The sequence below is a fragment of the Dromiciops gliroides genome, chromosome 5 (assembly GCF_019393635.1).
Source record: "Dromiciops gliroides isolate mDroGli1 chromosome 5, mDroGli1.pri, whole genome shotgun sequence".
Classification (NCBI taxonomy): domain Eukaryota; kingdom Metazoa; phylum Chordata; class Mammalia; order Microbiotheria; family Microbiotheriidae; genus Dromiciops; species Dromiciops gliroides.
Window position 1 is genome coordinate 22,311,925 of NC_057865.1, and position 14,056 is coordinate 22,325,980.

Below are 14,056 nucleotides of genomic sequence, written 5' to 3' on the forward strand. Positions count from 1 at the left end.
CGGGACAATGGGGGTTAAGTGACTTGCCCAGGGTCACACAGCTAGTAAGTGTCAAGTGTCTGAGGCCGGATTTGAACTCAGGTCCTCCTGAATCCAGGGCCAGTGCTTTATCCACTGTGCCACCTAGCCGCCCCCTACCTTTCTCTAAACAAGATCATCCCCTCAACTTTTCCCAGGGACAGACATCCACCTGTAGCAGTTCTCAGGCCTAATTCTCTTTGGGCAGCTCATTGCATTCCCTGTGAATGGTAGATTGGTGGATTCTTGGCTCAAGACAATTTTGATGATGTCCATACCCACATGGCCTCAGTCTGAAATGGTTGGAATAAGTTTTGGAAGGAGGGGAGGAATGCTGGTCCCCATAGGAATGGCTAACTTCTGAGCTCTCTCATCTTTCATAGCTAAAGTATCTGTTCGTGGAGTTTCTCTTGTGGGTCCTTGTAGGGATTGTGCACTGTTTGTGCTTACAGGGCCTCCCTTGGGGCAAGGAATGATTCCCAAGCCAGTTCCCAAATTCCACATTGCAGAGATTAGGACGATACAGCTAAGGATAGAGAAGTGATATGTGTGACTCTGGTGCTGCATCCTAAGTCCAGTCAGCACCAAATGGGGGGGGGGGGGAGGTTGTGTAGAATTTAGTTCCTACTGCCAAGCTAATTCAAGTGAATTCATGATCACCCATCCCCCTTGTGGCATCTGCCACCCCTCTTGGAAGGGGCTACCTAGGTATGTGCCAATCCAAAGGGAGGGCAGCCGAAGTATGTGCCAACCAGGAAGTAGGAAAGAAAGGGATAGCCGTACGTTTTGATCTTTTTAGAAATCCGTATCTACCTGGATTGTAAACTCACCTCTGCGATAACACCAGCCCATCCATCAGGACTATCTTCTCTTATTGTGAAAATAGTCTTTAAAAACAGTACTTGGTTTGAACTTGGTACCTGGCTACATTCAATACTCTTGCTTCAGATGCTACAATAAACTCCTTTAAATTTTCTCTTACTGAGTTTGTTTCACTACTACGGGCAAGGTCCAAACAAAGATTTTCTTTTAACAGAACTATGCCAATCAATGCATCAACAACCATTTATTAAGTGCCTACTCTGTACCATGAATTGTGCTAAGTTCTAGGGATACAAAAAGTGGCAAAAGACAGTCCCTGCTGCCCCCAAGGAGCTTACAGTTTAATGGAGGAGACAAGCAAACAAAAAAACACAAAGTAAAGCACTATGAATCAGAGGGATTGGGAAAGACTTCCTGTTCAAAATGGGATTTTAGCTGGGACTTGAATGCTCTCGCTCTTCATCTTTGCCTAGTGGAATCCTACATCCCGCAAGAGGATCTTTCAGTTGGGAGGCCTCCCTTTTTTGCCCTGGAAAAATGACCGTGCATCTTGCTCCAGTAAAGTAAGATCCCCAAGCTCAGGGACTATTTGTGGTTATATCTCTAGTGATTAGTACATTGAATAAACACCCTTTTATTTGGACTGTTTCTACTCTCTCCCGTCCACAAGTCCTATTCTATTTATCTGTCAAAATGTTGGATCCCCTTTATAGGATATAAGCTTCATGATGGTAGAGTCTTGTGTCTAGAGACAGAGTAGCACTAGAGACGATGGAATGCTAGACTTGAAATGAGAAAGTCCTGGGTTTGAATCCCACTAGCTAGCGTGGGACTTTAACCTCTTTAAACCTCAACTTCTTCATTTGTAAATGAGGTACTTGGACTGGATGATGTCTAATGTTCCTTCCAGTTTGAAATCTATGGGCCATGGGGAGCAGCTAGATGACGCAGTGGTTAAAGCACCGGCCCTGGATTCAGGAGGACCTGAGTTCAAATCCGGCCTCAGACACTTGACACTTACTAGCTGTGTGACCCTGGGCAAGTCACTTGACCCCCATTGCCTAAAAAAAAAAAAAAAAAAAAAGAATGAAATCTATGGGCCTATGATTTCTGCACCAATAGTCCCAGTGCCTTGCACAGGGTGGGATCTTTTTTTTTGTGTGTGTGAGGCAATTAGGGTTAAGTGACTCGCCCAGGGTCACACAGCTAGTAAGTGTCAAGTGTCTGAGGCCAGGTTTGAACTCAGGTCCTCCTGAATCCAGGGCCAGTGCTTTATCCACGGACTCCTCAGAAATAGATAGGAGAGCCCTGAAGGCACCTTGGGTTATTCAAATTCAAGGTAGGTTAAATATTTTGTCACTGGAGAGAGCCTGAGGATCAACTCGGCAAACAGTGCCTCTGGAGAGGTCTTTATCATGTTTGCTCAAGCTAGTTTCAGCCAGAAGCACTTAGCAAGAGAGTGGGGCAAACCCAGGACCTATAAACCAGAGCTGTCTGGAGTCCAAGGGGGGTGAGCCCAGCTGCTGACTGAAAGTCAGTATTACATAGGGCCTGAGGGAGGGTTGCCAGAGAGTGAGTGATGAGACAGCAAAGTCACTCACTGAACTGAAAGAGAGAGAGACGGAGAGACAGAGGAGAGGGAGGGAGAACACTGGCACTTGGCAGGCAGTGGGTCAAACAGAGCCTCCATCTCTCAGCACTGAGCCAGGACAAGCCTAGCAGATGGCAAAGAGAAGGGAAACAGATGGAAGGAGAGTTGGGAGGTGCCTGGGAAGATCTATTACAGAGAGGTTGGGGGGTGGGGTGGGAGGTGGGAGGTAAGGAGGAACTTTAGCTTATTTTAGATGAACACACTGACCTACAAAGAGAAGCCTCATTGGGGATAGGAAGTCTGGTGGCTGCATCCTGGGAAATTTAAAGGCTCATGGTCTCTGGCTCAGATAAGAAGAGACCAACTCTAGTGGCCTCCTAGCAGGAAGACTTACTTTTTAAAAAGCTCATGCAGTGCAACTTAAAAAGCTAGAAAAAGAACAAATTAGAAATCCCCAATTAGACACTAAATCAGAGATCCTGAAAATTAAAGGAGAAATTAATAAGATTGAAAGCAAAAAAACCTATAGAATTAATCAATAAAACTAAGAGCTGTTTTTATGAAAAAACCAATAAAAGATAAAATATTGTTTAATTTGATTAAAAAAAAGAAAGAAGAAAACCAAATTACCAGTATCAAAAATGAAAAGGGTGATGTTACCACCAATGAAGTGGAAATTAAATCAATAATTAGGAATTCTTTTGCCCAACTGTATGCCAATAAATTTGACAATCTAAATGAAATGGATGAATATTTACAAAAATACAAACTGCCCAGGTTAACTGAAGAAGAAATAAAATCCTTAAATAAACCCATATTAGAAAAAGAAATTGAACAAGCCATTAGTGAACTCCCTAAGAAAAAATCCCCAAGGCCAGATGGGTTTACGGGTGAATTTTACCAAACATTTAAAGAACAATTAATTCCAATATTATACAAATTATTTGGAAAAATAGGTGAAGGAGTTCTACCAAATTCTTTTTATGACACAAATATGGTGGTGATACCAAAACCAGGCAAAGCAAAAACAGAGAAAGAAAATTATAGACCAATTTCCCTAATGAATATTGATGCTAAAATCTTAAATAAGATATTAGCAAGGAGATTACAGCAAGTGATCACCAGGATAATACACTATGACCAGGTGGGATTTATACCAGGAATGCAGGGCTGGTTCAACATTAGGAAAACTATTAACATAATCAACCACATCAATAAGAAAACCAACCAAAATCATATGATTATCACAATAGATGCAGAGAAAGCTTTTGACAAAGTACAACACCCATTCCTAATAAAAACACTAGAGAGTTTAGGAATAGGGGGAGCTTTCCTTAGAATAATAAACAGTATCTACCTAAAGCCATCAGTGAGTATTATATGCAATGGAGATAAATGAGAGGCCTTCCCAATAAGATCAAGGGTGAAACAGGGATGTCCATTATCACCCCTATTATTTAATATTGTCCTAGAAATGTTAGCTTTAGCAATCAGAGAAGAGAAAGGAATTAAAGGAATTAGAATAGGCAAGGAGGAAACAAAACTATCACTCTTTGCAGATGATATGATGGTATACTTAAAGAATCCTAGAGAATCAACTCAAAAATTACTTGAAACAATTAACAACTTTAGCAAAGTAGCAGGATATAAAATAAATCCACATAAATCATCAGCATGTCTATACATGACCAACAAAGCCCAGCAGCAAGAAATAGAAAGAGAAATTCCATTTAAAGTAACGGTAGATAATATAAAATACTTGGGAGTCTACTTGCCAAACAAGACAAACCCAGGAACTCTATGAACACAACTACCAAACACTCTTCACACAAATCAAATCAGATCTAAATAATTGGAAAGATATCAATTGCTCATGGATAGGCAGAGCTAATATAGTAAAAATGGCAATACTGCCTAAATTAATTTACTTATTCAGTGCCATACCAATCAGACTACCTAAAAATTATTTTATAGAGCTAGAAAAAATAATAACAAAATTCATCTGGAAAAACAAAAAATCAAGAATATCAAGGGAAATAATGAAAAAAAATTCACAGGAAGGTGGGTTAGCAGTACTAAACCTGGAGCTTTACTATAAAGCCGCAGTCATCAAAACTATCTGGTACCGGCTAAAAAATAGAGTGGTAGATCAATGGAATAGGCTAGGCACAGGAAATGCAGTAGTAAATGACACTAATAATGTAGTGTTTGATAAACCCAAAGACTCCAGCTTCTGGGATAGGAACTCAGTATTTGACAAAAACTGCTGGGAAAACTGGAAGATAGTATGGCAGAAATTAGGCATAGACCAACATCTGACACCTTATACTAAAATAAGGTCAAAATGGATACACGATTTAGACATAAGAAGTGATACCATAGGTAAATTAGGAGAGAAAGGAATAGTCTACCTATCAGATCTTTGGAAAGGAAAACAGCTTATGACCAAACAAGAGATAGAGAATATTATAAAATGCAAAATGGATGATTTTGATTATATTAAATTAAAAAACTTTTGTACAAACAGAAGCAATGCATCCAAAATTAGAAGGGAGGCAGAAAGCTGGGAAACAATTTTTGAGGCCAGTGCTTCTGATAAAGGCCTCATCTCTAAAATATATAGGGAACTAAATCAAATTTATAAGAATCCAAGTCATTCCCCAATTGAGAAATGGTCAAAGGATATGAACAGGCAGTTTTCTGATGAAGAAACCAAAGCTGTCTATTCCCATATGAAAAAATGCTCTAAATCTCTAATGATTAGAGAGATGCAAATAAAAACAACTCTGAGGTACCACCTGACACCTATCAGATTGGCTAAAATGACAAAAAAGGAAGATAATAAATGTTGGAGAGGCTGTGGGAAAATTGGAACACTAATGCATTGTTGGTGGAGCTGTGAGCTGATCCAACCATTCTGGAGAGCAATTTGGAATTATGCCCAAAGGGCAATAAAGCTGTGCATACCCTTTGACCCAGCAATACCACTTTTAGGTCTTTTTCCCAAAGAAATCATGGAAAGGGGAAAGGGACCCACATGTACAAAAATATTTATAGCTGCTCTTTACGTGGTAGCAAGGAATTGGAAGTTGAGGGGGTGCCCTTCAATTGGGGAATGGCTGGACAAATTGTGGTATATGAATACAATGGAATACTATTGTGCTGTAAGAAATGATGAGCAGGAGGAGTTCAGAGAAACCTGGAGGGTCTTGCGTGGGCTGATGATGAGTGAGATGAGCAGAACCAGAAGAACATTGTACACAGTGTCATCGGCATTGAGTGTTGATCTACTGTGATGGACTATATTCTTCTCACCAATGCAATAGTACAGAAGAGTTCCAGGGAACTCATGATAGAAGAGGATCTCCAAATCCAAGAAAAAAAAAAAAGAACTGTGGAGTATAGATGCTGAATGAACCATACTATTTCTTTTGTTTTTGGTGCTGTTGTTTTATTTCTATTTTGAGGTGTTTCATCATTGCTCTGATTTTTTCTCTTATAACAGGACTAATGCAGAAATAGGATTAATGTTATTATGTGTGTATATATATGTGTATAGATATATCTATATGTCTATGTATATAGATATATAGATATAACCTATATTAGATTACCTGCTGTCTAGGGGAAGGGGGAGGGAGGGAGAAAAATCTGAAATTGTAAAGCTTGTATAAACAAAAGTTGAGAACTATCTTTACATGTAACGGAAAAAATAAAATACCTTATATGTAAAAAAATAAAATAAAATAAATTTTTAAAAAGCTCATGCAGAAAAAAAAAGGGGGGGCAGCTAGGTGGCGCAGTGGATAGAGTACCCGCCCTGGAGTCAGGAGTACCTGAGTTCAAATCCAGCCTCAGACACTTAACACTTACTAGCTGTGTGACCCTGGGCAAGTCACTTAACCCCAATTGCCTCGCTAAAAAAAAAAAAAAAAAAAAAGCTCATGCAGGAAATTAACTTCTTGTATCAGGTCAGGGCTAGAGTCAGGAGGGGTGGGGAGAAGGTTACCAGAGAGGAAAGAGAGGCCGGAAGGAGGATTAGCTGCTGCTAGCATTTGCAAAAGTTTTTCAGAGTTTCATTGATTTAGAACAGGACAGAACCTCCGAGGTCTAGAAGTCCAACCCTTTTATTTTACAATGAAGGAAACTAAGGTATAGAGAGGTTAACTGACCACACAAGTGAGGACAGCAAAGGGATGAATGAATAGGGAGAAAAGGTGATTTAAGCTCTCACTTTGTGCCAGGTAAGAAATCAAGAGAGAGAGGTATCAAAGAACTTCCATTCCCACAGGGTGAGCTGAACACACAGTCAAGTGTTATCTGCCACTTGTCAGATTTCAGAGCTGGAAAAATCCGAAGCAATCACTGATCATCGAATCCAACCCTTCAATATCCTCTTTTTTTTTTTTAATTGAGGCAAGTGGGGTTAAGTGACTTGCCAAGGGTCACACAGCTAGTAAGTGTCTGAGGCCGGATTTACTCCAATATCCTCTTATGAGTTGTTTAAAGGTTTTGTTTTTTTTCTAAAACATTCAACAAGCATTTATTGAGTAATCCGTGAGTGTTAGTTGCTTACTATTAAGCACCTACTATGTGCCAAACGCTATGTTATGGACTGAGAGAGAAAAACACACATTCCCTGCCCTCCAGGAGCTCACATATTCTATTGGATTTAAGTTTGAGTTTGCCAGACTTTGCAAGAGGAGAAGCATTTTGTTACCTACTGGTAAATGTGCTAAATAGGGGAGGAGGGGCAAGAGAGAGAATTCACAGGGAGCCATCAATCTCTGGGCTTCCCTACTCCTACAGGGTCACCGGTCTTAAGGGTGGCTGCTTCAGCCTTCTCTGGCACTGGTAGAGTTATCACAATGATATGGTTGGCTTGCTTCCTATTCCTCAAACACCACATTCCATTTCCCATTGGCATGCCTCTAACCGGACTGTCCCCCAGGCCAGGAGCACAGGCCTTCCTCAGCTCCAACTCATGGTAGTCTTAGCTCCTTTTAAGCTTCAAGTAAAGTAACACATCTCATGGAGTCTATCCTAATCCTTCCAGTTGTGGGTGCCCTTCCCGGAAATGACTTGACATATTTCACATTTCATTTTCTGCATCCGTACTGTTGCCTACCTTGTCCCCCAACAGAATATAAGCTCCTTGAAGGCAGGAGACTTCTTTGTACCCCAGTGCCTAGCACATAGTAGGGATGTCATAGGTGCTCAATAAAAGCTTGTTGCATGAATAGTAATAGCCCCCATTTAGGTATTGCTTTCATGATGGAAACTCTTGCCTCCTGGTAGATTTACTTTGAAGATCCCAGCTAATGACAGGGGTGCTGGTAGGGAAATTGCCCCAAAGGGACTGGGGCCGAGGACTTCAGGGGAGCCATTCTTCTTCCCCCCACACCCCATAAAACTTCTTGCCAGAGTTCTGAGCAATCAATCAATGAGCATTTATTAAGCACCTACTGACTTGGTCTGTGCCCTGTACTATTTGAGATGCAGGGATACAGATCCAAAGAATGAAGCAAAGCTTCATTTGAAGTTAGCATCAAAGTTGACCTTGTTTTCACAACATCTTCACTAATCAGTCCCATAATCACTAAAACTTGACTATAAAAATCCTGGGTATTCCCCTAAATCGGGAAGCTTCATTCATAACTTCTGCCCAAACCTTCAGCTCTGGGGAGTCCTGTGGGTGTTCAGAAGAATGAAACCCAGAGAAGTCCCTAAGTGAAAGCTATGCCTTAAGCCTTAGAAAGTTCTAGTCTATGTCTGCTGAGCAACAGGCTTTCCTTTGCCACCTGCAAACGGTCACAGAGAGCAATTAAGCATGAGATAGTCTGGACTGGGGGTGGTGGTAAAGAATGGAGCATTTTCCATCTTTCTCCATGCTGTTCTCCCTATAGAGCTCATTTGAGGAACAGCGCTCAGCTGATTCACTGAGGCCAATATATTCTGGGAGAGGGGAAGGTGCCTCTCCATATTCCACCAACTAATTCATCTCAAAGGCTAAAGTTATGGAGTCCTTACCAAGAAACATATCTGTCCCCATTCCCCAATTTTTTTAAACAGATTTAGGGCTGAAAAGGATCTTTTTTTTTTTTTTTTGCAGGGCAATGAGGGTTAAGTGACTTGCCCAGGGTCACACAGCTAGTAAGTGTCAAGTGTCTGAAGCCGGATTTGAACCCAGGTACTCCTGAATCCAGGGCCGGTGCTTTACCACTGCGCCATCTAGCTGCCCCCCTGAAAAGGATCTTAGAGTACAACTGATACAAACCCTTCACATCACAAATGGGGGAAACTGAGACCCAGAGAGTTGTTATTTGCCCAAGGTCATGTCCGGTGTGCTTTCCTTTGTACCAGCTTACCCACCCCACCTGCACCCCCACTTCTACCCTTGCCATGTATACAAGTCTCTATTTGGGCAATCCTACTTCAAGATTAAGAAATATTTTTCATATTTTCTTGTTAATTTTTGACAATGTAATTGTAGACATGATTTCTAGTTAGCTTTCTTTATTTTTATTTATTTATTTAGCGGGACAATGAGGGTTAAGTGACTTGCCCAGGGTCACACAGCTAGTAAGTGTCAAGTGTCTGATGTGGAATTTGAACTCAGGTCCTCCTGAATCTAGTTAGCTTTCTTTAAGAGAATTTGATTGCTATCTTTTGTTTTTGTCCTCTCTTCCAGAACCTACCTTCTCTCCCTTTCACTGACCTGGGAGCCTACCTCTTGTAAGAAAAAACAAAAAAGAAAGAAGGAAAAAAAAAACAGTTTATCAAAACTGCTGACCAACTAACTAAAAGTCTGACAGTATTTGCAACAGGGATATCTGGTTTCACTCTCCATAATCCCTTTAAAATATTCTGACCCAAATGTCCAATGTCCTTTTAGCACGTTTAGCACATTTAGAGCCTCAGAGTGCCTGTGGAATACACAGATGGCTAGCTAACTACTCAAATGCCAGGTCCTCAATCACAACTGAAGCTATCTAGTCCCTGCCTCTCGACACCTCCTATCCCTTCATTTCTCATCCCACCCAGTTATTTGTTCCTACTATTCCAATGGCAAAACAAAAACAAACAAAAATCCCCAACAGCCTAAGGTCAAGCTATACTTTCTTTCTTTTTTTTTTAGTGAGGCAATTGGGGTTAAGTGACTTGCCCAGGGTCATACAACTAGTAAGTGTTAAGTGTCTGAGGCTGGATTTGAACTCAGGTACTCCTGACTCCAGGGCGGGTGCTCTATCCACTGTGCCATCTAGCTGCCCCCAAGTTGTACTTTCAAAAAGCAAGACTGGACCATTGTCTCAAAAGAGAAGTGACCTTAGATGTTTTGATTTAAACCTCGAAAGTGAGCTCAAGTAGATGGATCTTAAGGAGAGGAGGAAAAAAAAGGAGATAGCAGAGGAACCACACAGAAAGCGGAGGTTTGGAAAGACCAAGTAAAAGAGTAATATAACTCAAATCATTCAATCAACAACTAGCCAGCATTTATTAAGCACCTACTACATGCCAAGCACTCTTGGTACTGGGGATACCAAGAAAAAAAAAAAAAAGAAAAAAGTCCATCTCACGGAGCTTGCATTTGATCAATGAAGACAGCATGTGTGAGCGGTGGCCATGAGACAATTCATACTTGCTACACAAGTATTATTCAAAGATGATTAGAGAATGCCTGTGGAATGCATTTTGAATAGATAATAATACTAATAACTCACATTTACGTTGCACTTTAATGCCAGAAATCCTTCTGGCTTCTGGAGTGAAATTATTTCAAGTTAATTCTGGGGAGGGTGTCCCCACCATGCCTGGGAGCTTCAGGTGGGCCTGCCCTCGACCTTTTTAATAAATAGGGGAAAAAGTAGTGGACTTGGCTCAGAAGGCCTGGGTTCAGTTTCTAGCTCTGACAGTAGCTGTGTGATCAAGGCAAATCATTTAACTCTGAGGCCCCAGGCCTCAGTTTTCTTAGAAAAGTGGGCATAATTCTTTCAGCTCAAAAATCTATGAAATTTGCACTACTCAACCTTGAAAAGTTGTGGTGAATAGGTAGGAACTAAAAAATAGAAGTTATTATGCCTTCCAGGAGGGCAGCTAGGTGATGCAGTGGATAGAGCACTGGGCCTGGAATTGGGAAGACCTGAGTTCAAATCTGACCTCAGAGACTTACTAGTTGTATGACCCTGGCCATGCCACTTAACCCTGTTTGCCTCAGTTTTCTGATCCATAAAATGAACTGGAGAAAGAAATAGCAAACCACCACGGTATTTCGGCCAAGAAAACTAGAAATGGGGCAGGAGTTTAGCCTCTCTGAACCTAACTCAGGTTTCCAGATTCTATTCTTTTTGGGTTTAACAGCAGATTCGATGCACTGACATTGATTCTGAAACTTGAAACACGTCAGGCTGTCAAAATCACCTGGTCTTAATCAGGATCCCACACTTCTGTCCAACAAACACCTCCAGGAGGTGCTTTGTCCAGCAGAAAAACCTAGCACACTCCTTGGCTCTCGGGGCCAAAAAGAGGGACCCGTTTAACTCTCATCTAACCTAGGCATTGGCACAAGGTGCCCCAGGAGCGGAGGCCACAAGAATAAGAATCCCCCAAAGCCGTTCCCCGAGGAAACCAGTCTCTATCTAAGGCTTGTGGGCCACCGGAAACAGACCTTTACCTAGACAGAATGATTGAGAGACTTCGGCAAAGCTTCGAACGGGGCCCAGGAGGGGAAACAGTACACACGGTTTGAAAGGAATGGGGTAGGCATCCCCCAAGATAAGGGAGAGACAGACGCTCTCCCTTCAAGTCTGTCCAGGTGAGTTACTGCTTTCCCCCAGAGAGGGTGGAGACACCATAACACACACTAGGAAGAAATGGGGGCGGACTTAGAATTTGGGTTGTCAACCCCCAGGTTGGCTGGTGAGCAGAGCAGGCTGGGGAGTGAGGCTTCCATGAGTGGGCGGCGGCACCAGACTCCAGGTGAAGACAAAAGAGTGGAGGCTGGGAAGGAGAAAGGGGTTGGGATGGGGAAGGAGTCGGAGAGCCGAAAGGGAAGAGAAAGTTGCGGGGAGTCGGCAAAGAGGAATCGGTATCCCAAGGAGCCCCATTTCTCCCTCTCTGGGTCGGCGTGCCAGCGCAGCCGGGATGGGATGCTCCGAGGTGCTTCGGGAGGGGGTCCCCGGCCCCCACTGTGGGGTCGGAGAAGCTCCAGCGGTCTCTGCCCCCTCTCCCCTCATCTGGGGTGCTTCCCACACCACTTCTCCCCCCCCACCTCCGCTTCCTTCGCCCCCTCCTTACCATCTGCGCCACCTTGAGCAAGGCGGGGTAGGTGGCGGGGTAACCGCGGGCCAGCATCACCTCGGAGGGGCCCGGGACCGGCGCCGGGCCCGGGACTGGCGCGGGGCCCGGTGGAGGCGCGCCCATGCCGAAGATGCCACTGCTGCTGCACGTGGTGCGAATGACTCCGGGGCCGTGAGACATGGCGCCGGGTCTGGGGGTTCGTGGGTCCATCTGCCAGGCGCGGCTGCACCCCCGGCCCCCGCCTGCTTGCCGGCCAGCCTGCCTGGCTGTCTGAGGGCTCCGGGACCAGACGAGACGCCCGAAGGAGGGGCAGGGGCATGGGCGGACCGCCCCAGGGAGGGGCGGGATGGGGGCGGTCCCTCGGACAGGTTACTGGGGGGCCTGGGACTGCGGGAGGTCAGCCTGCCCCCGGCAGGGCCAGATTTGGTCTTGGCCCTGACCTTGACCGCGACCCTGTCCCGGGCCAGCCCCGGCTGGGCTGGAGATGGCGGGGCGAGGCGGGTCAGGACCACCAGCCCCGCCGACGGCCGCCCCTTCAGCTCTAGAGCCTGGCAGGGGGCGGGGTTAGGGGAGGAAGAGCCGGGGCTGGCTGGGGCGGAACAGGATCCAGATGTGGATTAGGAGGGGGTAGGGGGCGGGAAGAGCAGCTGAGAGAGCAGCTGGGAGAGGGCGAAGCGCCGCCTGTCCTGCCCCAAAGTGAGTCCCGCCGTCCGGGCCTCCGGGATCCCTGGGAGAGTTGGCCGGGAGAGCGGAGATCCCAAAGTGTCAGCCCGCCGGTACCGCCCGCTTCACGCGCGACGGAGACCGTGGCTTTCGGGATCCTCCGAGAGCCAGCCCGGGACCCGACCTCGGGGAACAGGAAACGTGGGCCCACTCGGGCCCATGGCTCTTAGGGGAGATGGGATGGGCCAATGGAGCGCAGTCCCCGGGCGACCTCCTAATTCTCCTGGAAGGCGCGAGACTTTCCTGCCCTTTGGGACAAATTCGGGTCCCGCCTCCCCACAATTTCTTACATTCGGGGCCTTAGGCTGGATATTTGTACTAATGGGGCCCCAAGATGAAGCCATTAAAAAAATGTAAGGAGTTGAGGAGGGGGAGAAGAGGCTTCCATAGGCCCCTCCCAAATGTCCAGTCATCTCAAGAGTGATTTCACGTGCTGAGTCTTGGGGGAAATAGAAATCACAGTCCAAAATTGTTTCCTTGATTACCGATCGATAGGACCTGCAGGAGCCGTGTATGCTATAACGTTTGTAGCAGCCGTTTTGGCGGATAGATCTAAGCTGGTGCCCATCAATAGGCTGAGATGAGGGCAGGAAAGGTGAACAAACTGTAACAATTTGGAGCTGGAAGAGATTTTAGAAGCCGCTGATTTTCACCCCCAAAGTTTTCCAGAGTTTAGCGTTCAATTCAAACGTTCAGTGTTGCCAGAGGTCACACACAAGTGACTGAGTTGGAATTGTGAACCCGGGTCTTTTTTTTTTTTTTGGCGAGGCAATGACTTAGGCAGGGTCACAAAGCTAGTAAATGTCAAGGGTCTGAGGCCGGATTTGAACTCAGGTCCTCCTGAATCCAGGACTGGTGCTCTATCTATTAGGCCACCTAGCTGCCCCTGAACCCGGGTCTTTTTCACTCCAAATCGAGTGCTCCATCCTCTCCACCATGCTGTCCCTGCAGATGAAGAACCCTGGAGAGAAACAGTAAGAGAAAACAAAGGGGAAAAACAGCTGGACTCTAATGAAAGTCAGTGACCAGTATTGGTTGCATGATGAACACTTCCCTCTTCTTAGTAAAGAGGTGGTGGGATAGGGTTTCAGAATGTTCTATTCTTTGTCACATAGGCGAGTTTTGTTGGTTGTTTTTGCTCTTGTTATAAGAGAGTGTTCTGGAGTGAGGGAGATGCAAAGGTCAAAAGTGCATGTTTTAGGAGCAGCTGGATGGTGCAGTGGATAGAGCATTGGCCCTGGAGTCAGAAGGACCTGAGTTCAAATCCAGCCTCGGACACTCAACAGTTACTAGCTGTGTGACCCTGGGCAAGTCACTTGACCCCAATTGCTTCACCAAAAAAAAAAAAAAGCACATGTTTTGGGGCAGCTAGGTGACACAGTGGATAGAGCACCGGCCCTGGATTCAGGAGGACCTGAGTTCAAATGCGGGGTCAGACACTTAATACTTACTAGCTGTGTGACCCTGGGCAAATCACTTAACCCCAATTGCCTCAGCAAAACAAACAAAAACAAAAAAACAAAACAAAAGTGCATGTTTTAAGCATCAATAAATTTATTTTTAAAATATGACCAGTAATTTGTTCAGGGGGCATGAGGTATGGGG

The 14,056-nt window shown here is 44.7% G+C and overlaps 1 protein-coding gene across 2 annotated transcripts in view; it reads right to left on the reverse strand.

Moving 5' to 3' along the window:
• Window positions 1-12,231, reverse strand: part of CMTM7 (CKLF like MARVEL transmembrane domain containing 7) — a 59,343-nt gene extending 47,112 nt beyond the window's left edge. For both annotated transcript variants that reach the window (XM_043967996.1, XM_043967997.1), the window contains exon 1: window positions 11,726-12,231. In XM_043967996.1, the coding sequence (XP_043823931.1) occupies window positions 11,726-11,938 (213 nt within the window). In that variant the 5' untranslated portion in view covers window positions 11,939-12,231. The remainder of the gene's footprint in view (window positions 1-11,725) is intronic.
• Between the last annotated feature and the right edge of the window lie 1,825 nt (window positions 12,232-14,056).